Raw genomic sequence first — 24,878 nt, 5'->3', positions numbered from 1 at the left:
ACTGCTTTCTATGTTAAAATAATATAGTTATTGCAAAATATAAAATTTTCAATGAGATTATATCATCATAGCTTCACAGGATGAGCTGGCTACAAAATTCTCCTGCACCTAACTGGATGGGTTACCCAATTTAACAGAGTTGTTTAAAATTGTCCATCTGGATAACAAAAGTACCTGCCAAAAGTGATTAGTTTTATATTATGTTAATTGGCTGTGAGTAGCTTTCCAGTAAAAGGTTCAAATGCATCTTGATGGTTCATAGAATCTCCTTAGAGAATTTTTTTTCTTATTTCCTTTACCAAGAAGGCATGTGTCCAATTCATCTATAAAAGCTATGCAAAGTCGTTCAAATATACATTCAGGTGTACCATCCAACTTAGATGGCTTTAGCTGCCAGTATGTGAAATGATATGGCTTTATTAACTATCATGACAAGTCTGGAGGTAGGATAAGTTACTGGCTGGTTAATTCAGCCACTCAAGGTGTCAGAATTTTAAGTCAGCAGCTCTGTAGTTTTCCTGGCTTCCTCTCATGGAGACAAGACGGCTGTCACATATCACATCTCCACAAGACAACATCCAAAGCAAGCTGTGTCTCCTTTTAAGAGAAAGGAAAACTTTTTCCAAGAGACCCCCAACTCCATTGCCTTACATTGCATCCTTTGTCACACCATTTTGAAAAATGAAACATGGTTTTGCAGACATTAAAGCCTGCCAGTTCATGAAGTCTGAGAGTTGTAGTCTGAAATCTGTAAAAGATTTCATTCTTTTCCATTTTGATTTTTAAATTAACACACAGTACAGTTGACTTTTGGGGATATATAGCTCTATGAATTTTAACATGAGTAGATTCAAGTAACCACTAACACATTCAACATACAGGTTGGCTTGATCATCCAAAAACCTCTTCATGCTTGTGTCTAAGTTCATGAGAGTTATTGGGCTGTAGTTTTTTTGTTTTGTTTTTCCTTTTCATGTCTTTGACTGGTTTTGGTATCAGGGTAATGTTAACCTCATAAAACAAGCTGGGAAACATTCTTTTCTCTTTTATTTTATGGAAGAGATTATGTAGAACTGGTATTAGTTCTTTAAATGTTTGGTAGAATAGGCCAATAAAGCCATCTGGGCCTCCAGATTTCTTTTTCAGAGAGGTGTTAATTATGAATGTAATTTCTTCAGTTATATCATTATGTCTTTCATCTTTTGTGTATCTTAAGGAATCAGTTCACTTTGTCATTCTTGCTCTGAGTTTATATATCTACCTACATGGAAAACTCCATCAGACATGTTATAATTTTTGTTTTCAACCATCATTCACTTTTTAAAGAACAAAATGGGATAAGAATCATGATTGTGGCCTGACTGGTGTGGCTCAGTGATTGAGTGTTGACCTATGAACCAGGAGGTCACAGTTGGATTCCCAGTCAGGGCACATGCCCGGGTTTCGGGCTCAATCCCCAATGGGGGGTGTGGAGGAGGCAGCCAATCAATGATTTCTCTCATCATTGATGTTTCTCTCTCTCTCCCTCTCCCTCCTTCTCTGAAATCAATAAGAATATACTTAAAAAATAATCATGAGTATGTATTATATTTACCCAGATACTTATCTTTCCTTCATTCCTAAGGTTCTGAGTTCTTTTTCTGATATCATTTTATTTCTCTTAAGGAATTTCCTTTAAAAATTATTTTAGAGCAGACATTCTGACAATGAATTTTTATGCTCTTGTTCATCTGAAAATTTCTTTATTTTACCTCTATTCCTGAAGGATATTTTCACTGGATATAGAATTCTGGGTAGAGAGTTCTTTTCTCTTAGCATTTAAATATATTGTTTCACTTCCACCTTGTCTCCATGTTTTGTGATAAGAAAACACAGTATTTGAATCACTGATTTCCTATTGGTAATGCATCCTTTTTTCTATTAACAAATTTGGGAAGTTTTCAGTCTTTATTTCTTTAAATATTTTTTCTTCTCTATAGCCTTTTTTATCTTCATTTGTGGCTCTGATAAAAGGAGAGGAGAAAGACCTGTAATTTATATTTATATGTCTTCAACTTTATTAACTCTTTCGTCTATCATTTCCATTTTTATAATTGAACTTACCTATAGGGGTGTTTTGTTATTGTTGTTGGGTGTTTTTTTTTTTTTTTTTCAGTTCTAAAATATCCACTAGGTTCTTATTTATTTCTTTGTTGAAATTTTCTATTACATTCCTTTTAAGAGTATTTGCCCTCACTTATTGCAGTATTTCCATAATGGTTGTATTAAATCTTTTTTTCAGATAATTTCAACATGTGTCATTGGCATCTGTTGATTGTGTTTTCTTATCCAGGTTAAAACTTTTCTGGTTCTTCTGATGCTGAATAATTTTGTATTCTACTTTGGATATTTTGAATATCATGCTATAAGACTCTGGGCCTTCTTTAAATCCTATGGAGAATGTTGATATTTTAAAAATGTTTTTATTGATTTTTAGAGAGAGGAAGGGAGAGGCATAGATTTGATAGAAACAGCTATGATAGAGAAATATCATTGATTGGCCTGCTGCCTCCCACAAGCCCCCCCCACTGAGGATCGAGTCCCAACCAAGGCATGTGCCTTGGCTGGGAATTGAACCAATGATCTCTTGGTTCCTGGATCAAAGCTCAATCACTGAGCCATACCGGTCAGGCAGATTGTTAATATTTTTGTTTAAGTAGGCAATTGATTTGGTTGGGTTTAAGCCACAAATTCCAACTGGCTTTCTTTGGGTTGTGGTTCCAATGTCTGTTCAGTTTTCAAAGCCTTTGCAGTGCTGTTCAGATTGCTCTGCTTATGCTCTACCCACTGGCCATTCTGGGACCTGAGTAGTGGTCAGTCCTGTTCTCCAGGTCAAAGTTGGTGGTGTGCTGTTAGGGTCAGACTCATGCATGAGCAGCTTGTGGATGAGTCCAGAATTCCTTAAACAATATTATGCAGTAGCTTTGCCTAGCTCTTCGCTCTTCCAGATCTGCCTAGTTCTTTTTTATTCCTACAGGCAAACATCTGGGTTTTATTTGTTCAATTCTGAGGCACAATTTCCATGGCTGTGCCAGCTTCCTGGTCCAAACAACAAGAGACTAGAAAAAGGAAAAAAAAACACACTAGGAGTTTTCCTCTCCTTGAGTCAATGACTCCTCTGATCAGAGGGGAAGGTCTTCTTACCTCGGAGCTTTCAGGTGCCTACAGGTTACTGTCGTTGGGACTTGAGGGAATGGAGAAGTGAAAAAATATTAAGTATTTCCCCCACTCGCTGTAAGCATTGGCAATACCCTTCCCCATCCTGGAAGCCAGAACCAAAGGGCTTCCCAGAGATCTTGCTGAGCACACCAGTGCCCACTCCAGGCTTCACACTGTATTGCATCGAGCTGGGAATACCAGAGGGAAAAATATAGTAATCTCTTTGCTGGTTTGGTAGTACTTCAAGTTCAGGTCTTCTTCCCCAATTCTCCTGCTACTGTTTACTTCTCAGAATCTTCATATAGCTGCTTCGTGCACTTGGTTCAGGGTTCATAGCTGCATTCCATGCAAGAGATGGAGTGGAAAATTTTCACTACCCATAATCAGAGACCCGTGGAACATTTTCACAAAAGTTTTCTTCAGCCTGTGGCTAATTGAAAGTTCTATCATAAAGAAGTCGCTGTATGTGAGCTATGGAGAATCAGGAGTCTGTAAAATACTGAGTAGAAGCCACAGGACTCAACAGAAACAGGGACACCAGCTGTCACGAGTCTTCGCTGTCAGTAAACTAGGAACATCTGGGTCCGTGATTGACAACCATTCTTAATCTTGATAGCTGAGCTCTGAAGTCTATTATAATTCAATTTCTTTTTTGAAACACTGTGTTTTTAATAAGGTTTCAAAGCAAACTAATTTCCAAATAGTTTCCTTCAAATTTAAAGCACTGGTTTTACTGGATTTTCCTTTCAGAAAGCCCTTGTCAATGCAAGAATTCTTAGTGAACTCCCTAAGGATGAGGAGTGTCAGGACTTTTGGTCAGTCTGTCCGTGTTTCCTTGGCACGTGTTATTAAAGAAACTTCCATCGCTAATATTCTCAGTGGAGTGTTGCTCTTATACACCATCCCTGCAGTAGCATTGCTAAGGAGGAGATAGGGTTAGTGGCAAGAAAAAGTAATCCCTCCTGACCCAGGTTAGGAGGCCTATGCCTTCGGAAAGAAATCCATGGGGAAAGACTCTGAACACCATAGACTGGATGGCATTCTTAAGAGCAGTTTGTTCATTTTCTTTGATAAAGATTTCTTAAGAGACCATTTAAAAGAAATAAATTCTGCATGTCTCTTGTCTAGTCTAGAAATTTTTGAACTATTTTGCGTACTTCTCAAGTGTCAGCTTAAAAATATAAATGAAATTGGATATTCACAATCCAGGAAGTGTAGCATTTATGTTTAAGTCCAAATCTAAAACCTTGAATTGTCAACAAAATGGAAACATGTCAAAGTGATAATTTCCTCGCCCCCCCCCCCCCCCCCCCACACACACCCTGTTGACAGGCAGGTTTTAAGGCCAGACTGTCCCAAGAGTTGTTTATTTTGGACCTGGGTTTGTTCAATGCAGGATTTTCTGGCTTCCTTTGCACATCACTGTCCCCCTGTGTTGCAAGGTCTGCATGGAGCAAAGGCATATTTTTCACAGGGTATTTGATGAGGTTATTTTTCTCAACTATTTCAGTTCAGAAATCACCATCTTCTAGAGTCCGGGGCCCTTGGTCTTTTTCCCAGTCTGTGGACATGGAGACACCCATGGTGTGATGGGAAGATGCCAGGCGGTTTCAGCCTCCATCTTCCCCAGCAGTCACACACAGTATTTACTCCTACTTTGTACTCAAGCAAGCTAATAATTTGGGAGGAAGAACAACCGAGCTAATTATCACCCAGGGACTCATTGGGATGAGATGTGTGGCATATGTAGATATTAATCACGTTGTGATTTTTTTATATGCGGTATAGCAATTAGGGCCCAGAAGGGCAATTTTCTAGACAATTCTGATTTTGAGTGAAATGATCTGGGTGGTGGTTGTATAACACTCTATCAAAGATGAATTGGAGCCAGGTAACATCTTACTTCTATGCAACCTGGAAGGCTCTGGTACATGTTCCACAGAGGAAGTCCTCAAGATCCAGCCATATGCTTGGTCCAGCAGAACCATTGCCCTTAATGGACTCTGAAGCCCATCCAGTGTGGCTCAGTGATTGGGTGTCAACCTATGAATCAGGAGGTCATGGTTCAATTACCGGTCAGGGCACAGGCGCAGGTTGCAGGCTCAACCCCAATAGGGGGCATGCAGGAGGCAGCTGATCAGTGATTCTCTCTCATCATTGATGTTTCTCTCTCTCTCCCTTTCCCTTCCTCTCTCTGAAATCAATAAAAAAAATTTTTAAAGATTAGAAATGGAAATAACTTACTGTTTTATTATAACCATATAACATGCTATTATAGAAACCATTAGACCTTCTAGAAATAGGGAAAACCAATTGAGAAAACTATGTGTCTCTGTAAGGTGTTATATGACCAAGTATGTTTTAAAGATTTTTAATAACATGGGAAATGTTCACAATAGAATGTCAAGTAGAAAGGATAGGAAAATATTATTTCAATTATGTTATTTACTTGCTTAAAAGAAAATACTCAAATGTTATCTCCGGATAGTGGGTTGATTTTCAATTTTGTATTTATTGTCTTTATTCCTTTTAATTTTTCACTATTATAAATAATGCTTCAATACACAACATGGTACAGAGATATTTGTCTAAATTTCTGAATAATTTCTTAGGACAGATTCCAGAAAAAGAATGACTGAATCAAAGGAAAAGAACATTTTTAAAATAAATAAGGGATTTTTAATCTAAATGGCATTTCCAAATTAATATCCAGAGAGGCTGTGCCAAGGCCTGTTCTGATCCTTGTGAATGAGCAGTCTCAGCAAGCTGTGCACTCTCCGTCCTCTCACTTAAACATAAAGTCCTCACGTACTTGCAATGCGGAAAATGCTATCTCACTATTGCTGCAGTTTGCATTTATTTTCGGACGATTGAAGTTGGACATTTTCCAAGTTAACAATTGTATTTTTGCTTTGTGAATTATCTGTTTATATGCTTTAGCATTTATGTCTTTTAATGAATTCCTTTGTACTTGGAGAGTATTATCCCTTTGCCATATTTATTGCATAGTTTTCCTATTATTTTTGCTAAATGTTTTATTTAGTTTCTGATGTTTTTCAAATGTAGGGTATGTTATCGTGTCTATGAATCTTTACTTTCCTGCTTTTATTTTATTGCATTTAAGCTTAGAAAAGTTTTTCCTTATTTTATCTCTATATTCCTCTAATTTATATCTTTGGTGTTTTAGAATAAAATACGAAGTGAGGAGCAAAATTGATTTTTCTTTCCAAATTCCTAACTTATCTTCCTGGCACCATTTGTCAAGTAAACCTATTTTCTATTCAATGATTTTTATTTATTATCTGTATTTATTGTAGCTTATTTGTGAATAGTCCTGTTTTAATTATGTCCTATCCATTCCTACATCGGCACTTTTTTCATTATTCTAGTTTTATAATACATATTATTGTTAGATATAGCATTGCTGTTCTTAATTATTTCTCAAGCTTTTCTTGTCTGCTCCTTCTTCGTAATGACCATAAGAATCGTTGGGAAAGCTTTGAAAAAATTCCATAGCGATTTATATTGGAATTGCATTAAACATGAGAGTTAATTTGGGACGAATGAACATCTTTACAAAAATCTTTCCATCAAGAACCATGGTATTATTTGCCATTTTCTTTAAAGGTTTTATAAATATCTCACTAAAGTTCTATAGATTTCTTTCTATGGGTCCCAAATACTATTTTCAAGTTTACCCCTGTTTAGTTTGTCTCTTCTTTGTGGTATAAATTAGAGGCTGTTCTCTTTACATGGGATCATGTTCCCTATTCCTTGTTTAATTATTCATTTGGCTTTGTGGCTAACATCATGGACCCCGGAGTCAGACTGCACACATCCAGACTCCACCCAGCCCAGGCCTGGCCCCTGCAAATCAGGCCCAGCCCCCGCTGGTCTCTGCGTGCTGATGTAGGACATGGAATAGTAGAAATAAGACCTACCTCCTAAGTGTGAGGTGAGTTAAGTGAGTTAGTTCATGTAATTCCAAGCACAATGCATGGAAGATAGAAAATGCTCAGTGAATGTCAGCTAGCCATCATGAATAACATTCCCCCCACCTGCTCTTTTGCTCTTTCTTTGAATTCCCATTCTTCTCCGGTCAAGTCGCAGGGCTCTGGGCTCTGGGTCCATCAGCCCAGGCTGCTGCCTCAGCCTCCACACTTACCAGCCTCCATTCCAGTGTGTCTGTGAATTTGTGTCTTTGGAAAGCAAGCTGTTCCTTCTGAGTATCTTCGGCATATTGTTTCCATGCTGAGAGCTCATATTCCTTTCCTGTTTTTTCCCCTCTAAGTTCTGGTCAGGCTCCATCCCGCAGGTGCCGTGGGTGGGAGCCGAGTGCTCAAAGGCTCGGTTTGGTCACTCCCTCTTGTCACTGCACCCTGGAAATGAGCTGCCTTTCCTTCGCCCACTTCTGCTTTTCTGTCCAACTCCACCACCAAGTCAGGGCCTCCTTGGCAGCGGCAAAGCCACAGGTAGAGGACACCGTCACAAGTTCCATCTTTTCTTTCTTGTTTAGTATTTTTTTTTCAATTACAGTTTACCTTCAACATTATTTTGTATTGGTTTCAGGTGTACAGCACAGCAGTCAAACAATCACCTACCTCAAAGTGCCCTCCCCATACCTCCAGCACCTACCCAGCATCCTATATAGTTATTACAACAGTACCGACTGTACTCCCCGTGCTGTACCCCACACCCCTGGTGACAGTTTCTAACTACCAGTGTGTACTGCTTAATCCCTTCACTGCCTTCACCCAGTCCCCCAAGGCCCTCTGCTCTGGCATCTTGGCCCAGCAGGGGACAAGTGCTTGACCTCTGAGTGTGCAGGAGGAAGCCCTCTCGTGGGGGCTGGGAGCCAGTAGCGGGGGATACCCTGGAGCAGGGAGACCCCAGCCCACAGATCAGATTTTCTCCAGGTTGTGGGGAGTCAGTGAGGTCAGCACCCCCAACCTGCTCATGAGCACAGGTGAGGCCCTTTCCCCAGGTGAGGCAGGCTAGGTTGCTGCTGGCTGCATGGTGCAGGCCCTCTGCGCCATGCCCACTATCCAGGGGACTTGCCAGGAGGCTGGGAGGGACAGCGAGTTAGGAACACCTCCTGCTATCTGCTCAGAAGTCCCTTGGCTATTCTGTTAGATTTTCTAAATGGTTATTGCTGCCACACAAGAAAACTATTGATTTTTAAATGCCCGTCTGTATTTAGCCGCTATTGCTAAATTCCCAGAATTACAGCTGTGTCACTAGACAGACAATAACACTTTAGGAACAGGGATCATCTTGTCTTCTCCACCCTCTTAGACTTATTCCTCACTTCTATTTCACATCACAATACTGGCCGCCACATTAAGAACAATCTAATCTCTCTATATAAAAGCCTAAGAGATCTAACGACTGGTCCACCAGTTGCTATGACATTCACTGACCACCAGGGGGCAGGCGCTCAATGCAGGAGCTGCCCCCTGGTGGTCAATGCGCTCCCACAGTGGGAGCACCACTCAGTTGACTGGGATGAGCAGGGCCAGGATGAGCAGGAGCGGCTCCTCCCCCACTGCCTGCCGCTTCGCACACTACTACATCCCTCGGGGATGTTGGATGCCGCACAGGCCATGCCGAGGGACCCCACCGGTGCACGAATCCATGCACTGGGCCTCTAGTATAGAATAAGAATGATAGTGAGCATCCTGGGGTCTTGCTTAGTGAGATCTGCTGTTGTCTGGCCATAGATCGCTCTTGGTATCTTTCTTTTCCCAGTTAAAAAAGCCCAGAAGGAACATTTTATTTTACTCAGCTCCTTTGCAATATTCATAGACATCACCACTTTCATAATTGTATCTATTGATTTGATTTGTCTTATTAATTGATTTTTCTAATATGAAATTGTGCCCAAGTCCTAGAATGATCTGAACTTGGCCGTGATAGCCTATGCTTTTACTGTATTCCAGTTGAGATTTTCCAATTTAGGCTTTAGGATTTTTGCATTCTGTGAGGTCCTACAGTTGTTTTCTTTTTGTGTGTTTTGATATCAGAGTTACCCTGACTTTTCCCTTTTTTCATCATCTTGGTACATGTTGATGGAACAGTTTATATAACATGAGAAATATTTATTTCTCAAAACCATGAAAAATCTCACTTTATGATTTTTCTTTTTGAGAAGCTTTTCAGGTTTTCTTTTTTCAGCTTAAATCTTATTCCATTTCTTTTAAAAAAAATTTTAAGTACTGGCAAATTGTGTTTTTTTTTTAATAAAAGCAATAGTTTTACAAACATTTAAAAAACATATTAGATTTCAGTTATATAAAGTATTTCATAATTTTGTTTCTTTATATTTTTTGCTACATCTCTTCTCAGCTGTAATTTTTTTCTTTTTAATACTCAAGGATATGCTTTTTAATTAATATTTCAGAGAGAGGAAGGGAAAGAGAGAGAGTGGGAGAAACATCCATGTGAGGGACAAACATTGATCAGTTGTTCCAGTGTGTGCCCTGGCCCAGAATAAAACCCGAGACCTTTTTGGTGTATAGGGGCGATGCTCCTACTAACTGAGCACCCAGCCAGGGCCTCAGTTGTAATTTTATTTGAGTCTTTCTAGATTCTATATATCAGTAATTTATATACTACACAGTTTTTTCAAAATTTCACTCATTTATTTTTTAAAAAAAGAAATATATGTATATATATGTATACATATATATTTAAAATATATTTTTATTGCTTTCAGAGAGAAAGGGAGAGGGAGAGAGAATAAACATCAATGATGAGAATCATTGATTGGTTGCCTCCTGCACACCCCCCACTGGGGATCAAGCCTGCAACCGGGGTATATGCCCTTGACCAGAATCAAACCCGGGACACTTCAGTCTGCAGGCCGACCAAGCCAAACCAGCCAGGGCTTAAATATATATTTTTTATTTATTTCAGAGAGGAAGGGAGAGGAAGAGAGAGATAGAAAAATCAATGATGAGAGGGAATCATTGATTGGCTGCCTTCTGCATATTGGACTGAGCCTGCAACCCAGGCATGTGCCCTTGACCAGAATCGAACCTGGCACCCTTTAGTCCGCAGGCCAACGCTCTATCCACTGAACCAAACCAGCTAGGACTCGTTTCTTTTTAATACAGTGGTTACATACTGTTTGTGTTTATCCCAATTAATTAATTCTACTCTTACCCCAATTTTATTATATCATCGCCCCTATATCTTTATATCTAAGTTCTTTTCTAAGTTTTTCTTTGAGTGTTTTCTTTCCTTTGTCCTGCATTTTTTAAAAATAATTAAATTATTTTTAATGCTTTGAATTTACCTCTGAGGACAGCTTTGATTAGTACCTACATATTTGAGATATGTATGTCCTCTTTGTTGTTTCCTTTAAAATTTATCTCAACTTTATATTCTTCATTGATCAGGAGATGTTTTGCAATTACAGAAAGGTTTAGGGATTTTTGCTAAAGTGATTACTGATACTGGAAGTCCTAGTTTCTTTGAGTGTGAGTGGGAGAATGTGGCCTGCTAATTTCAGCTTTGGAGAATTAGTTGCATAGAAACCTACATTTACAAATGTTGCATGGATATTTTGAGTGGAGTAGTCTTTGCCACAGCATTCAGTATATGGCTGATAATTTAGTCACTGCAGTTATAGTACTTAAATTATTATCTTGGGTTATGACATGGCTCCACTTCTAGTAGCAATTTGTGTGTATTTTTTCCCCCTACACCCGTGGTTGGCAAACTGCGGCTTGCGAGCCACATGCGGCTCTTGAGTGTGGCTCTTCCACAAAATACCACGAGCGGGCGCACGTACAGTGCGATTGAAACTTCGTGGCCCATGCGCAGAAGTCGGTTTTCGGCCTGGGCGAGTCTATTTTGAAGAAGTGCTGTTGATATTTGGCTCTGTTGACTAATGACTTTGCCGACCACTGCCCCACACCAAACAATTCTCCAACACCAGCTGGTGTCCTGTAATTCAACTCAGATTCCCAGGTTAAGGGCTCAGTCCCACAGACTGCCCCCACTTTATGTAATTGGACAATCAAGGGGTCCGGGCTGCCTGTCACTCACTACTTGAGCCAATTAAGCGGAGACAGAGTTGAATCATATATGAGTGTTTATTCCAGTAATGTTGGCAGTATGGGAGAGCAGCAGGTCATCCAAAAAATCTGCTCTGCACCCCACCATAAGCCAGCTGCTTATATTGGATAGTAGAACAAAAAGATTACATGTGGAAGTAGGAATTACAGGCATGGGAAAATAGGCACGGGATAATCATTACAAGTTACAAGTCATGCGGGCTCGGGGGGGGCGGGGGGTGGGGGCAGGTCGGGGGCTGGGGTTGTAAAGAGCAGGTGCCTCCAGGACTAGATTGTGTCAGCCATGAGGTTGTAAATCTTTCCATAATGATAGGCAGTTCTCGGGAAAGGAGGATGGACTGCATTCCGATGTTAGTTCCCATGTCCCAGGGTTACAACTCTCAGCCAAGTTAGAATGTGCTTTCTCTAATCAGAACAGAATCATCATGGTTAACAGAGCAGGATTAATATTTCTTCTAACTAATAGCTAGTCTCCAATATTATATTTCTGTCCCTAACTTTTTAAAAAAAATAGATTTTTATTGATTTCAGAGAGGAAGGATTTTTGTGGAGGCTTCATTATACGGGCATGATTGATTAAATCACTGGTCATTGGTAATTGATCCAAATTCCAGCTCCTTTCCCCTTCCTGGAGGTCAGGGGAAAGTTCTGACCCTCTAATCACATGGTTGGTTCCTCTGGCAACCAGAGGGGTCCTGAGCTGTATTCTAAAAGTCATCTCATTAGCATAACAAAAGACACCTTTATTGCTCTCCTCATTTAGGAAATTTCAAGGGCTCTAGGATCTCTGTGCCAGGAACTGGATGAAGACCAAATACATATTTTTTTATTATATGTCACAATGGCCTAATGGAAAGAGCAAATGTGGAATCAAGCTCACATAGTTCAAATCTGCATTTTGTTGCAATTAATGGCATAATCTTGTACAGGTGACCTAATATCTGAATCTCATCTATGTCTTAGTAAAATGGGGACATCAATCTCTACCTTGCTGTTGTGAGAAGTAAATGAGGCCCTTTAAGTAAGATGCCTTAGCAGTGTGCCTGGCCTGAAGTTTGTCACAAGAAATGGCAGCTATGATTTATTGATATATTGATTGGATATTGACTGGTAGTACATCAGAGTTCTCTCAGCTCAGGAAAATGTCTTGTGATTGTGGTTTGAGTATTCTTGGATACTTGTATTTTCCTTCCTTGTAAAATTTGTGTCCAATTTCTGACTTCTATCTCTATCATCTTCTGTTTGGCTATTGGTGGGGAGCTTTCTGTGTCCCCACCTGTTGCTGGTAGGAGTGGGCTTCTTGGGGTGCCAGGGGAACAGGAATTCCCATGGGAGGATGAGGTGTTGTGGAAAACTTTATTTCTGTGGAATCAAACTCCTGGGTTTCGAAGGCCCCATCTTTTTCTGTTCCAAAAATGTCCCAGTTTGTCTCCAGCAGAGCTAGGATTAAAGCCATTGCCCGGAGTTTTCACTCCATATTTGCACAGTCTAGTCTAGCATCTGGCTAGGTTACCTTGTGCTCCCAGCTATAGTCCATTGCGTGTGGGGTCCACATGGCCATGGCCTTGTGGGTTCTGGGGCCACATGGTTATGGAGGAAGCACGGGCAAGTGCAAGGAAGCAGGAGTGAAGTAAGAGGAACAAGAGAGAGAGAGGATTTCTTTGGGAATTACGTATTTCCAAGTGGGCTTGCATTGGGGTCTGCCCTCCTAGACAATGATCTTTGTTCCCAGGTTGGACTGACAAGCAGGCACCTTCCCTATGTCATCTGACTTCACTGCACATCTATCTTCCCCTTTTTTGGACCCCCTTCTCCCAGTGATTAGCAGGGAATGGACCAGCGGTTCCCCGGGGAGTGTGAAACTGCAGCTTCCTGGTGAAGCTGCCCAGATGGCTATGCTTACAATGTCTGGCCTTCCCTTTGCTTTCTTCCTATTATTAATATTAATAATTAGCTCATTACAATGGTAACACTTTCACCATTTTATTTCTGTTGTTATTTCGAGTAAGTTTGGGCTGTAGGTTATTTATATGATTGTTTCTGCTGCTACTGCTACTTATTTCTGCAACTGCTGTTGCTTTCCCCCTCACATAATTGATGTTATATTTTCTAAATAGCACTTACGTTTGCCTACATAAAATGGATATACTAATCCACTACTTTTAAGTAACATAAGAAGATTATACTAAGTAGAAGTGTGTAAGTAGAAAGTTCATAATGTGCAGCTTTCAGCTTTTCTAATATGCAGTGACTTCTCTTTTCTGCATCCTGCCCCTTCCTGTTATTTCTTTATCATGTTATACGCATACATTGTTCTACCAATATTTTTTGGACCTTATGACACATCCCAAAAAGTAGAAGTAGAAAGGATGACTACAAATAGATATGATGGAGCTTGTAATTGCATTCTGGCATTGCAGTGAATGTTCTTGAGCAGCCTTGACTTGCTCCCACCTGGGAGACCACTGTCAAGGACAATATCAATGTTTGCTTCCGCAGCACTTCCTCGCCTCCTGTTTTACTCTGCAGTGGTCAATTGATACTTTCCATTCAAATGTAAAGTGTAAATAAAAGCATCCGTTCTATTTTGATCATTCTGTATAATGTCTGTAAAAACTATGTGCTTGGTGTTTAGCTCTCATGGAAAATGGGCTCTTCAGAATGCTGGGTTGCCAGCCGTAGGCACACCACTCTGGGGTGTCTGGGCCTCACTTCTGCTTTTACCAGTGAGGTGAGGATGGGGCAGATCGGGATCTAGGAGAGCTGGATGGATGTAAAATTCCATGAATAGAAGTAGAAGAGGAGGAGACTGTGCTGGACCTTTTGGGACAATGGCCAAGCAGAGTGTTAAACAGCTCAGGTCTAGGAACACCCTACTGTACCATTATTAGCTGCAGGACTGATATTAGAGATTCTGAACGCTAAAAAGCTGTGCAGCTCCTGTTCTAGGTGACAGTGTTGATTTTGATAAATGTCGGTGGCCTTAGCTCAGTGACTGGAGAACTTGGAATGAGGGTGAAGATGTGTGTGGAAGAGAGTTAACACAGCAGGCTATCCTCAGAAAGGCCTGCTTGCAAGGTTAGTCCTTGGCTGGCGTCTGGGAAATTGGATTTGGGGAGGGTTTTCATCATTCCTAGAACTGATAAGAGTCGCTCATCATGCCTAAACTGTTGGGGCATACCACATGGTTCATGCTAAGCACCTGCTTTCCTTCTGGAAGTCTTGAAGTTTAGTGCATGTCAGGCATAGTGTGCCCACACAGCCAGCCCCTAGTCAGTAGCTCTAAGGAGCTTTCCTGGTAGACAGGATTTCCCATATGTTGCCGCTACTTATTGCTGGGGGAATTGAGCATGTCCTGTTGACTCCGCTGGGAGAGGATTCTGGAAGCTTGTGCCTGGTTTCCTCCAGACTTAGCCCTGTGCATCTTTCCTTTTGGTGATTGTGCTTTATATTCTTTCACATTAATAAATCATAGTCACGAGTAGGACCACATGCTGTCCTGGGAGTCCTCTTAGCAAACCATTGAACTTGGGGATGATCTTGAGATTTCTCTAATACACATCCCACCTGAAAAGCTATCGTCAGTCCCCTTCTAACCAAGTTGTTGCTCCATCAAGACAGAGAGTAACAGTTTATCAAAATAACACTCTTATGTCTCAATCTTAGGCCGTAAAGCACAAGAACAATACAATACAATAAGTGCTAAGTTTCCCAAGAGCCCATTGTTCTTCTCTACTTTATGTGTTAGTCAGCTTGGGCTGCTATAACAAAATAACTCAGACTGGGTGGCCTAAACGACAGAATTTTATTTCTCTCAGTTCTAGGAGCTAGACTTAAGATCAAAGTCCAAGCAAGCTTGGCGTCTGATGGGAGCCTGCTTCCTGGCTTGCAGACACCACTCTCACTGTGTCCTCACATGGCCTTTCTCTGTGCTTGCTCTCCTGGTGTCTCTTCCTCTTTTTCTAAGGATATTGCTCCCATTTAACCTAATTACCTCCTTACAGGCCTTATCTCCTAATACAGCCACATTGGGTGTGTTGGGACTTCCACCTATGAATTTGGGGAGAGGAGGAGACACAGTTTCGCTCCTAACACTTTATGAGATGTTGAAGTTAAAGCATTAGGCAAAACGGTTTCATTGGAGGGAACTGGTGGTGGGTTTTGGGTTTTCCCTAAACTCTTTGCAGTGGGAGGGGGTGTTTCTCATTCAGTCTGAGCTAAAAGTATTTCCAAAGAGCTGCTCATAGAGAGTGACCTGTGTTTGATGGAGTTTCAAGTATTTAGGGGCTGGTGTTAGCACCACAGGTGAACCGCCTGAGGCCTGTGTTGGAGCTGGAGCTGCTGCCTGCTTTGGGTAGCCAGGTAGAGAGGACCGGGGCTGCCTTGGAAAGAGCTACCTTTCAGTGACACATGGAGCAAAGCAGGAGCCAGTTTGGAGTTTAGGATGGCCTAGACTCTGCCGGGGTGGGGAACCTTTTTCTGCCAAGGGCCATTTGGATATTTATAACATCATTCACGGGCCATACAAAATTATCAACTTAAAAATTAGCCTGCTATATTTGCTCAAACATTTAATTAACTCACCAATAATGCCTTGGCAGGGCCAGACCAAATGATTTCTCAGGCCTTATATGGCCCGTGGGCTGCTCGTTCCCCACCCCAGACCTAGAGGGTTGATGACACCCAGTGAAGGGAGATATCACCAGAGGCCCAGGGGCCCAGGAAGGGGGGTTAATAAGCATCCAACATGGTGGAGGTATAGCTGACTTGGAGAAACCGCAGCCTCCTTCTGAGCCTCTCCCACCCCAGGTGTGGCCAGAAACCACAGCTGGAGAATGGAGAGAGAGGTGGGCCAAGGAAAGCATGAAGAAACTGATCTCTTCTTCCTGGTCCAGGTCACTAGCCTGGATCTGGTCCAAGTCAAAGGAAGGAAGATGCTTCCAATTAAAGGAGGTCTAGAGTTACGTTCTTAGTAGACTGGACTGGATTTTTTGTTCTTTAAGAGTCAATAGCAAAGCTATGGGACCAGCCCAGTGCTTCATCCAGAGCCAGAGAGAGCATAAGGCAGGGTGGCTTGAACAGGGAGTGTGGGAAAGTTTTTTCTGCCTGCACCCTGTGGAGCCTAGAGCATCCAAGAACAGAGCTATGCGGTGCTCCCAAGGCCCTCCTTGGTCTTTGCTTCCCTCTGCTCTTGATGAGTTCATCCACATGGATGCTAAAGTCTGACTTCATTGTTTAATTTTAAAAATTATCTATTTTTGAACAGATAATATGTGACAAGTTTCAAAAATCAAAAAGTATATAAAAAGATATTTGGTGAGAAGACTCGTTCTTCTACCCTACATGCCCAGACTTACCCATGAATAAACCATGAACTATTATTAATTTTTGGAGGGTGGTGGGGGAACACTTCCAGACACTTTTATGAAAAGATTTACTCAAGAACATAGGTATATGTATTCTCCTTGATCTTTTTTTTTTTTTTAATATATTGATTTTCCACAGAGAGGAAGGGAGAGAGACAGAGAGCCAGAAACATCGATGAGAGAGAAACATCGATCAGCCGCCTCCTGCACATCTCCCACTGGGGATGTGCCCGCAACCCAGGTACATGCCCTTGACCGGAATCGAACCTGGGACCTTTCAGTCTGCAGGCCGACGCCCTATCCACTGAGCCAAACTGGTTTCGGCTCCTTGATCTTTTCAAATTAAATTGTAGCACACTATAATACAGTTATGTACCTTGCTTTTGTTTACCTGAGATTCTCTCTTGGAGATCTTAGAGATCTTTCCATAGGTCCTGAAGACTTTTGGATCCACATTTTTAGCTGTTAGTTACTTCCCATCCTCCCATTCTGCCAGCTCCTTAAAGCTAGCATTTCCCAAATATATGCTCCTTCTGACTTCTCCTTTGTTCCTACTTAACTCTTCCCAACTTCCCCTTTGTTCCTAATTAGCTCCATGGACCATCCACTATCCCAGACTCAACCTCAGAGTCACCCTTGCCTCTTCCCCTTTTCTGTTGTTCCAGTCAGTTGCCAAGTGTTGTAGTTTCCTGGATCCAGTCTTCTCCACCCCCCTCCCCCCTCCCCCCCGCGCGCGCGTCCCCCCCCCCCCCCCCCCCCTCGTCCACCTGGGCCTTCCTCTCCTTTGTCTAACCCAACACCACTTCCTGGGCCAGCACTGCCCTCCCATCCAGCCTGTGCACCATGACCTGGCTGATCTTTGGTAGGCAACACGGATGTTCTGATTCCCACTTTCCACTGATTCTAGATCAATGACACACAGAGGCTTATCTTGTCCTCCTCTCTTCCCACACGAACTCTCAATCCAGCACAAAGAGAAGGCAGTCACTGCTCCCAACCATCCTCCATCCTTCCTGGTGCCCCTTCACTGCCCAGGCTGCTCCCTCATCCCCCTTTGAGGTTGTTATATCCTGCTCCTCTCCTCCTTAAAAGCTCACTGCCAAACCACTGAGAATTTCCTAATTGGAGTTTTTGCTCCCTCCTTCATCCTGCCTTAGCACAATGCTGTTAGGCCAATCATGGCACCCGCCTGGTTCTGTCCTGGTAACAGATTCCAAGCACATGGAGGGTAAGCCTGTGCCTTATTTATCTCCTGTTGCCCACAGTCCATGGCCCACTGACCTGCTGCTTTGCAGGTGTCATTTGAATGGAGTCTCAGACACTTTTTTCTCCCTCTTCACTGACTGTGTCCTTGTTGCCCTTCAGAGCTCGTCCTTTTTTCCCTTCCTTTTTTTTTTTTTTTTTTTTTTTGCAGTGATTTTTGTTATTATTTTAGCTCTCTGTGCAAGTTTCAGCTGGTTGGTTTTAATGAATGTTGCACAGTCCTGGCCCTCCTGCAGCTTCCTGCCCCAGTTCAAGTTCATTACTTTGACTTACATAGCAGCTAGACCTTAGCAGGTTAGCTTCCTTCACTCCCTGCTAAGTGGCTCATGATATTAGAGGGCTTGAGGAGGGAGAAGGAAGCCGGTTAGGGGTGGATTCCATTCTTTAATTCTGCAGTTACTTGTATGTTCAAAATTGGTAAAAAAAAAAAAAATTTAACCCAATGAAGTTTTTGCAGCCACATTCTGTGAAAGGTGGTGGGTCTGAGAAGATGCCCATCCTTTCCTTGGGAGCATGTCAATCCAGATTCCCTGCCAGGCCTGGCCAGGCCTCCCTCATTAGACCAATGCTTTCAGGTGGAAGAGGTTTCAGATGCCTGGAAGGTTGTATGAGAGAGACCAGTGTCCGCTAAGAACTGACCATCGAAGGAGAATTACTGAGACAGCGACTGCAGGCAAAATGGAAATTTGGGGAACAAATAAATGGCTTTCAGGCAATGATCTTTTGCATTAGAACCCTTAACGGCCATCTCTCCCAATCTTCCACTAAATTCCTTCCTAAATGCCCAGATAGGAAACCATGTTAGACTCTCACACTTTGAAAGGAGATACGAACCTATGCCAGGACTTATGCTGGGGTCCCTGATGCAGAAGCGGGGACGGTACAACATGGAAGTTAACATCAGGGTTCCAAGCTGATAAGTGCTGCGTGGCCTTAATCTTGTTGCTTTTAACCTCTTTTTGCCTAAGTTTTCTCATGGGTAAATGTGGAAGGGCAGAACCTGTTCGTAGCGTTGGGATAAAATCAAACAAGATAATAAAATGTAAAGCCCTGAACTCAGTGTCTGCAAAATACCTATCTCCCCTTTCTTTTATTATTAGTCTTTTAAATGATTAAGAAAGTCCTCTAGAGGTTGACCTGAGACACAACAACTAGATCAGAGAGAGCAATGTAGATTTCACTTTGCCTATAGCTACCTGCCAGGAAATGCTGGGGAAGGGGGAAAGAGGGTTCCAGACAGGCCCATGCATGACCCAGCCTCCTGAGATGCAGCAAAAGCACAAGCAGACTGCTGGGTTTGGAATCCCAGCTCTGCTTGTTGCATGAGCTTCAGCAGGCTACTGAACCTCTCTGTGCCTCAGTTTTCTCATCTGTAAAATGGGCTGCTGAAAGACTTAAATGAACTAGTGTAAAGAAATTTCTTTACACAGTGCCCAGCACATTGTGAATGAGTGCTCAGTAAATAGATATTTCGATCATCCTCAGGCTTCCCAGACCTTACCTCGGCCTGGGAATGGTTTTCCTACAAGGGACTTAGTGAAAAACCTCTCTCTGAGATTCCATTTGTCTCAGTTCTCCTGAGATGATGGAGTGAGGGGATGGGGCTGTGGGGCTGGTATTCTGGGACCAGGATTGATAGCTTATAGGGCGTTTCCAGTTCTGTTTGTTAAAACTGCAAACTGCTGAAGAGAGCTTTTCCTCACAGGAAATCTGAATAGAACCTTGTGCTGTCAAATTGTGCAGTAGCAAGAGGAGCCCTCACTTACGGAAGGTCCACAGCAAATGTGCTGTGTACGCACATCCTCAGGAGTCAGAGCTGGGGAAGTCCTGAGAGAGATGCAGAGAGATGGGGCCCCCACCCTGATTATTTCTCCTGCAGGAATCTCCCTTTGCTCGACGATAGTTAACAAGGAGCGGTGGAATCATATTTCCACCAATAAAATAATCTGATGTTCCAGATGTCCTCTGCTAAGTAGCTGGAAACAAATCTTCCGTGAACTAGACCTCTTCTCCCAGTAGCAGAAAGTCTGCACCAAGCCACCTGTTCTCCTGCACTGCAGTTGGCACTGCCCACAGGATCCTGAGCACCTCGCCCCCAGCGCTTCCCCTCTGGCCAAGGATTGAGTCATAAAAGAGCAGTTAGCCAGCGCCAGGAAAGTTTTGAAGCAGTGTGTCTGCTTGTCAGCTTTGGGTTTGGTGTTCTCAGCCAAGGGCGCCCTCTGTGAGCATTCCTTGATGATTTGATGAGAGTTCCATGTGGGCCCTTGAAATGCACCAATTGCATGCTGCTTTACTCCCATCACTCTGGGGGGAGGTTTTGGAGAGGTGGGTGGCCTCTCCTCCTACCTGGAAGGTGGACTGTTCGAAGACAATTCCATTTTCCTGGCAATGAGAAGCCGGTGTTTTGCCACGTCCTGTGGACCACTCCCCTACAAGGCTCCCAATTGAGAGACAGCAGTGCCCATTTTACCGTGGGCAGGAGCTTGAGTGACCAAGCCTGGTAGTTAAGGTGTCATGATTCATGCTCTTGAAATGCTAAGCCTTTATGAACTGTCGGACCTCGTCATGGGTGATAGAGAGTTGGGATAATGTTGGTCCACTGCTAATGGGAGGGAGGGCCTGGGGAAGGACAACCATAGTACTCGGGACATCTTCTAGGGCAGTGTTTCTCAACCTTCTTTTTTAAATAGTTGCCCCACCCCCAGGAGCCTTAGGACATCTGTTTCCATAGTTGCCCTACCCCCATGAAATTGTAATAGAAAGATATATTATCTATATCTTTGTGCACTGTGGTCCCAGAAGGGCCACAAACTATTATAATATCTAAGATCTTTTTTTGTCCTCTAAGAATCGCTTTTCACTTTATTGAGGGAAATAGTGTTTCTATTGAGAATGGATATTTTAGTCTGAGACTTGTAGGCCCTCCATTCCCACTTATAATAGCAGGGGTGATTTGGGGTGAGCAGAAATAGAGGAAGACCAAGTATGAGATGGATTGACTCCATAAAAGAAGCCATGGGCTTGAGTCTACAGGAGCGGAGCAGGGCTGTTGAGGGCAGGACACTGTGGACATCACTCATTCATGGGGTCACCAGGAGTCAGAGCCAACTCAGTGGCATGTAACACAACACAGAGGGTCAGTGCATGTGCATAACAAGCGTGCCTGTCTGAGACTTGGAGCCACATAGAGCCAGCTCAGTGTGAAGTTTAGGAAGCCTGGGCATTCTCTTTCCCAGCTTCCAATTTTCCACTTGCACAAATACTAGATGATTATCTTTAGGCAAGCATCTTGGTCTGCATGTAAGATAATTCCCTTGTTTTCTTTTTTTTATTATTATTAAAAAGTAAAGTTATTATGTTAAAAAGAACTGGCATGTACAGCACCTTAAATACTGCCAGTCAATATCCAATATTCAGATAAGTGTACTGGGAGTGCAGAAGAGAGCCTGGCTCTTCTCTGGACCTCTGCCAGGCTTGAGCAGTATCCTTTTTACAAGTATTCTCCACTTTGAAAGGCAAGATGGTAGCGCATTGTTGCTTGCATTAGCTTTCTTATGGTGATCAATGAGGGTGAAATTTTAGATCCCTTTATCTTAGTGAAGGTTGAGAGATAAATCAGTTTCCTCTCAATAGCCCACTGACTGCCCCACCTCATTTGGTGGCTAAGTCTGTTCTTTCCCATTGACTTCTCATGCCTCCTTTATCTTCTAGAAAGTCTTATCTGAATTATTGACATCTTGATGATGACATCTGCTTGGATTTTTGAAATAGGTTTTGAATGAAGGCTCTTTAAAGGCAATTGCATGCCCTAACCGGTTTGGCTCAGTGGATAGAGCATCGGCCCGTGGACTAAAGGGTCCCAGGTTCGATTCCGGTCAAGGGCATGTGCCTTGGTTGCAGGTACATCCCCAGTGGGAGGTGTGCAGGAGGCAGCTGATCGATGTTTCTCTCTCATCAATGTTTCTAACTCTCTATCCCTCTCCCTTCCTGTCTGTAAAAAATCAATAAAATATATTTTTAAAGGCAATTGCATTCTGGGGGTGGATCAATGTCTGCGCTTTGGCAAATTTGTATGCAGACACCGTCTTCATGGTTGGGAGCCAAGATGTGGTGAGCTCTTGGTGGAGACGCTCTCTTGGACAGTACTTTCAAGGTATCGTCCAAGCCTCAATGACTCATTAGGAATGCCACACTGATGGGTCATCGAGGCTTGGGCAAGACCTTGAAGGTCAGCTTTTGTCTGCCTTGGCTCAAGTTTACCTTTTGGTCAGTAGCAGCTCAGGCTTGAAAGATCCAATGGATGCTGAACTGAGCAACGGAAAATCAAGCAAGAGACAGCATCTGTTCATTCCACAGGCACATCCTGAGGGCCCACCACGGTGTTGAATGTACAAAGAAGTTTCAGCGTAGGTCCCTGACCTTGCAGGGCTCACAGTCCAGATGGGAGATAGGCATGCAAATCAGTGACTGAGATACAGGTGATAAGTTCTGTAAAGGATGCACATTAAGTTAGTAGGAGAGACGGAAGAAAGTTGGGCCAACTCTGTCTAGTGAGATGAGGAAGGGTCAAGAAGAAAATGAAAAGAAATTATGATAATTATGATATTTAAGCTCCATCTTAGAGCACTTATGGCAGCGGTTCTCAATCTGTGGGTCACCAACTTGTGGGTCGAGACCCCTTTGGGGATCGAACGACCCTTTCACAGGGGTCGCCTAAGACCATTGGAAAACACATATATAATTACATATTGTTTTTGTGATTAATCACTATGCTTTCATTATGTTCAATTTGTAACAATGAAAATACATCCTGCATATCAGATATTTACATTACGATTCATAACAGTAGCAAAATTACAGCTATGAAGTAGCAATGAAAATAATTTTATGGTTGGGGGTCACCACAACATGAGGAACTGTATTAAAGGGTCGCGGCATTAGGAAGGTTGAGAACCACTGACTTATGGTGTTCATCAGGTAAACCAGTGGGGGAAAGCATCCCAGATGTACGAAGGCCTGAAGCTCTGAAAGAGCAGGGCATTTTGTGCAGAGGTGGGGAGAAAAAGGTGACAGAAGGGGTAATGGGACTTGAATGCTACCCTGAGGTGGTTTCCTTATTTTCAGAGATGAATTGATTTATAAAGCATGATCAGATGCGTTTAAGGGAAGTAAACTTGGAATTGTTTGGAGGAAAGTGAGGAGTTGAGAGTGTGAGGTCAGGAAGCAATTCTAATAACATTATAATTATAACTAGGAATTTTAATCCTTGGAATCACTTTCCCACCATAGTCTTTGGAAAGGGATATGCAATTAGATTAACAAAAAAAATAAAACAGCCACAGGTATGTAAGAGGTGAATTCAATAAAACGTGATGACTAAATGTATTTGTGAGTGACAACGATGAAGGAAGAGATATGAATGAAGCTGCAATTTTTATCATGTATAGTTGGGCAATTTGAGGTGCTGGTTGAGCATTTAGATAGAAATACTGACAAGTAATTAGGGATATGTGGTATTGGATGTACTAATAATAACCAATAATTTCTTGTGTTTCTTTTGGTATTTGAAGAATGTTGCACAACTTTCAGTAGTGCCACTAGTTATTTATTGAGGTCATGCTAAGGAGGAAAATATGAAGATGTTTATTTCATGGGGCATAGTAAGTCAATTTCAACTACTTTTCCATTTATATTCATATCTTCTTCTTCCAGGGGATGGCCAGGTGGATTTTGATGAATTCATGACAATTCTTGGCCCGAAACTGGTGTCTTCAGAAGGCCGTGATGGTTTTCTTGGAAACACAATAGATAGCATATTCTGGCAGGTGAGTAAGAATTTTCTTAAAGATTTACTTTCACAGTAAACATGTATCTGAGACAAATTTATGACTCTGTGTTCTTGAGCTGTTTAGCACACGAAGATCTCTACCAGGCTGGACTGACATGCATTCCTTGTAGTCTAAACTGAGGTATATACTAGGTCCTCTGAATAAATAATCAAAGCTATGCTCATTTAAGGCTGGGGGGGGGGGGGCGTGAAATATCTCCCTATTTTTTTCTTATATCAAAAAGAGTTTTACATGTTGGAGAAATGAGATTTCTCTACTTCTGATTCATAAAAGTCTTTTTCCTTGGGGCATTTAAAAAAGACATATCAGTATTACCTGAGCCCAGTTCTGTCCCTGGTCCAGGAGACCCTTGCTGAGAGGATGTCATGGTTCTCTTGTGTGTTGGGATCCTATCAATACTCCTGTCCTTAATAGAATAGAATGATTTTACCTAAGAGTTGTGCTCAGTGCTTCTCAATTTGCTCCTATTTCTGTCTTGTAAAATCTCTTAGGAAATTCCAGATATCTACCTTTGAATTACTAATGTGCTTTGAATCATTAATCTTATAATGTGATTATTATTTCAAGATTATGGTATTTGGGGAATGGACTATCAATGATTATATTAAAAATAATTTGACAAGTTAAATTGATTTATTGATTAGACATGTAAAACACCATTCAAACACAGCCTGGTTTCTTTAATTTTTTGACGGGTTTTTTTCCTTCACACCAAAGATGTTTCTGTAACCTAGATAAGGATTGTAGTTGACATGTATTTTTTTTTTATCTGATTCTATTACCTGTCTTGCATATAACCAACAAGTAGTAAGAACATGTCATGTGCCCTGTAATCTAACAGTCACTGTGGATTTTACAAAAAGTTGTTTAAGACACAGTCCTGGCTATTTAAGAATTTGGTTGGGGAAGCACAGTTAAGAAAGAGGAAATAGCCCAGCTGGTGTGGCTCAGTAGTTAAGTGTCGACCCAATGCCCGAGAGGTCGTTGGTTTGATTCCCAGTCCGGGCACTTGCCTGGGTTGTGGGCACCATCCTCAGTGGGGGCCATGCAGGAGGCAGTGAGTCGATGTTTCTTTCTCATCGATGTTTCTCTCTCTTTTCATATCTCTCTAAAAATTAATG

The 24,878-nt window shown here is 42.1% G+C and overlaps 1 protein-coding gene across 7 annotated transcripts in view; it reads left to right on the top strand.

Annotated features, from left to right (window-relative positions):
• CALN1 (calneuron 1) overlaps positions 1-24,878 on the top strand; it is a 426,991-nt gene that overhangs the window by 253,798 nt on the left and 148,315 nt on the right. For all 7 annotated transcript variants that reach the window (XM_070412846.1, XM_070412841.1, XM_070412847.1 and 4 more), the window contains one exon: positions 23,621-23,733. In XM_070412846.1, the coding sequence (XP_070268947.1) occupies positions 23,621-23,733 (113 nt within the window). The remainder of the gene's footprint in view (positions 1-23,620; positions 23,734-24,878) is intronic.

The sequence above is a fragment of the Myotis yumanensis genome, unplaced genomic scaffold, assembly GCF_028538775.1.
Source record: "Myotis yumanensis isolate MYYU_CA2020_CCGP unplaced genomic scaffold, mMyoYum1.0.hap1 SCAF_4, whole genome shotgun sequence".
NCBI lineage: Eukaryota > Metazoa > Chordata > Mammalia > Chiroptera > Vespertilionidae > Myotis > Myotis yumanensis.
The sequence above is the reverse complement of the archived record's forward strand: the minus strand, read 5'-3'. Positions and strand labels throughout refer to the sequence as shown.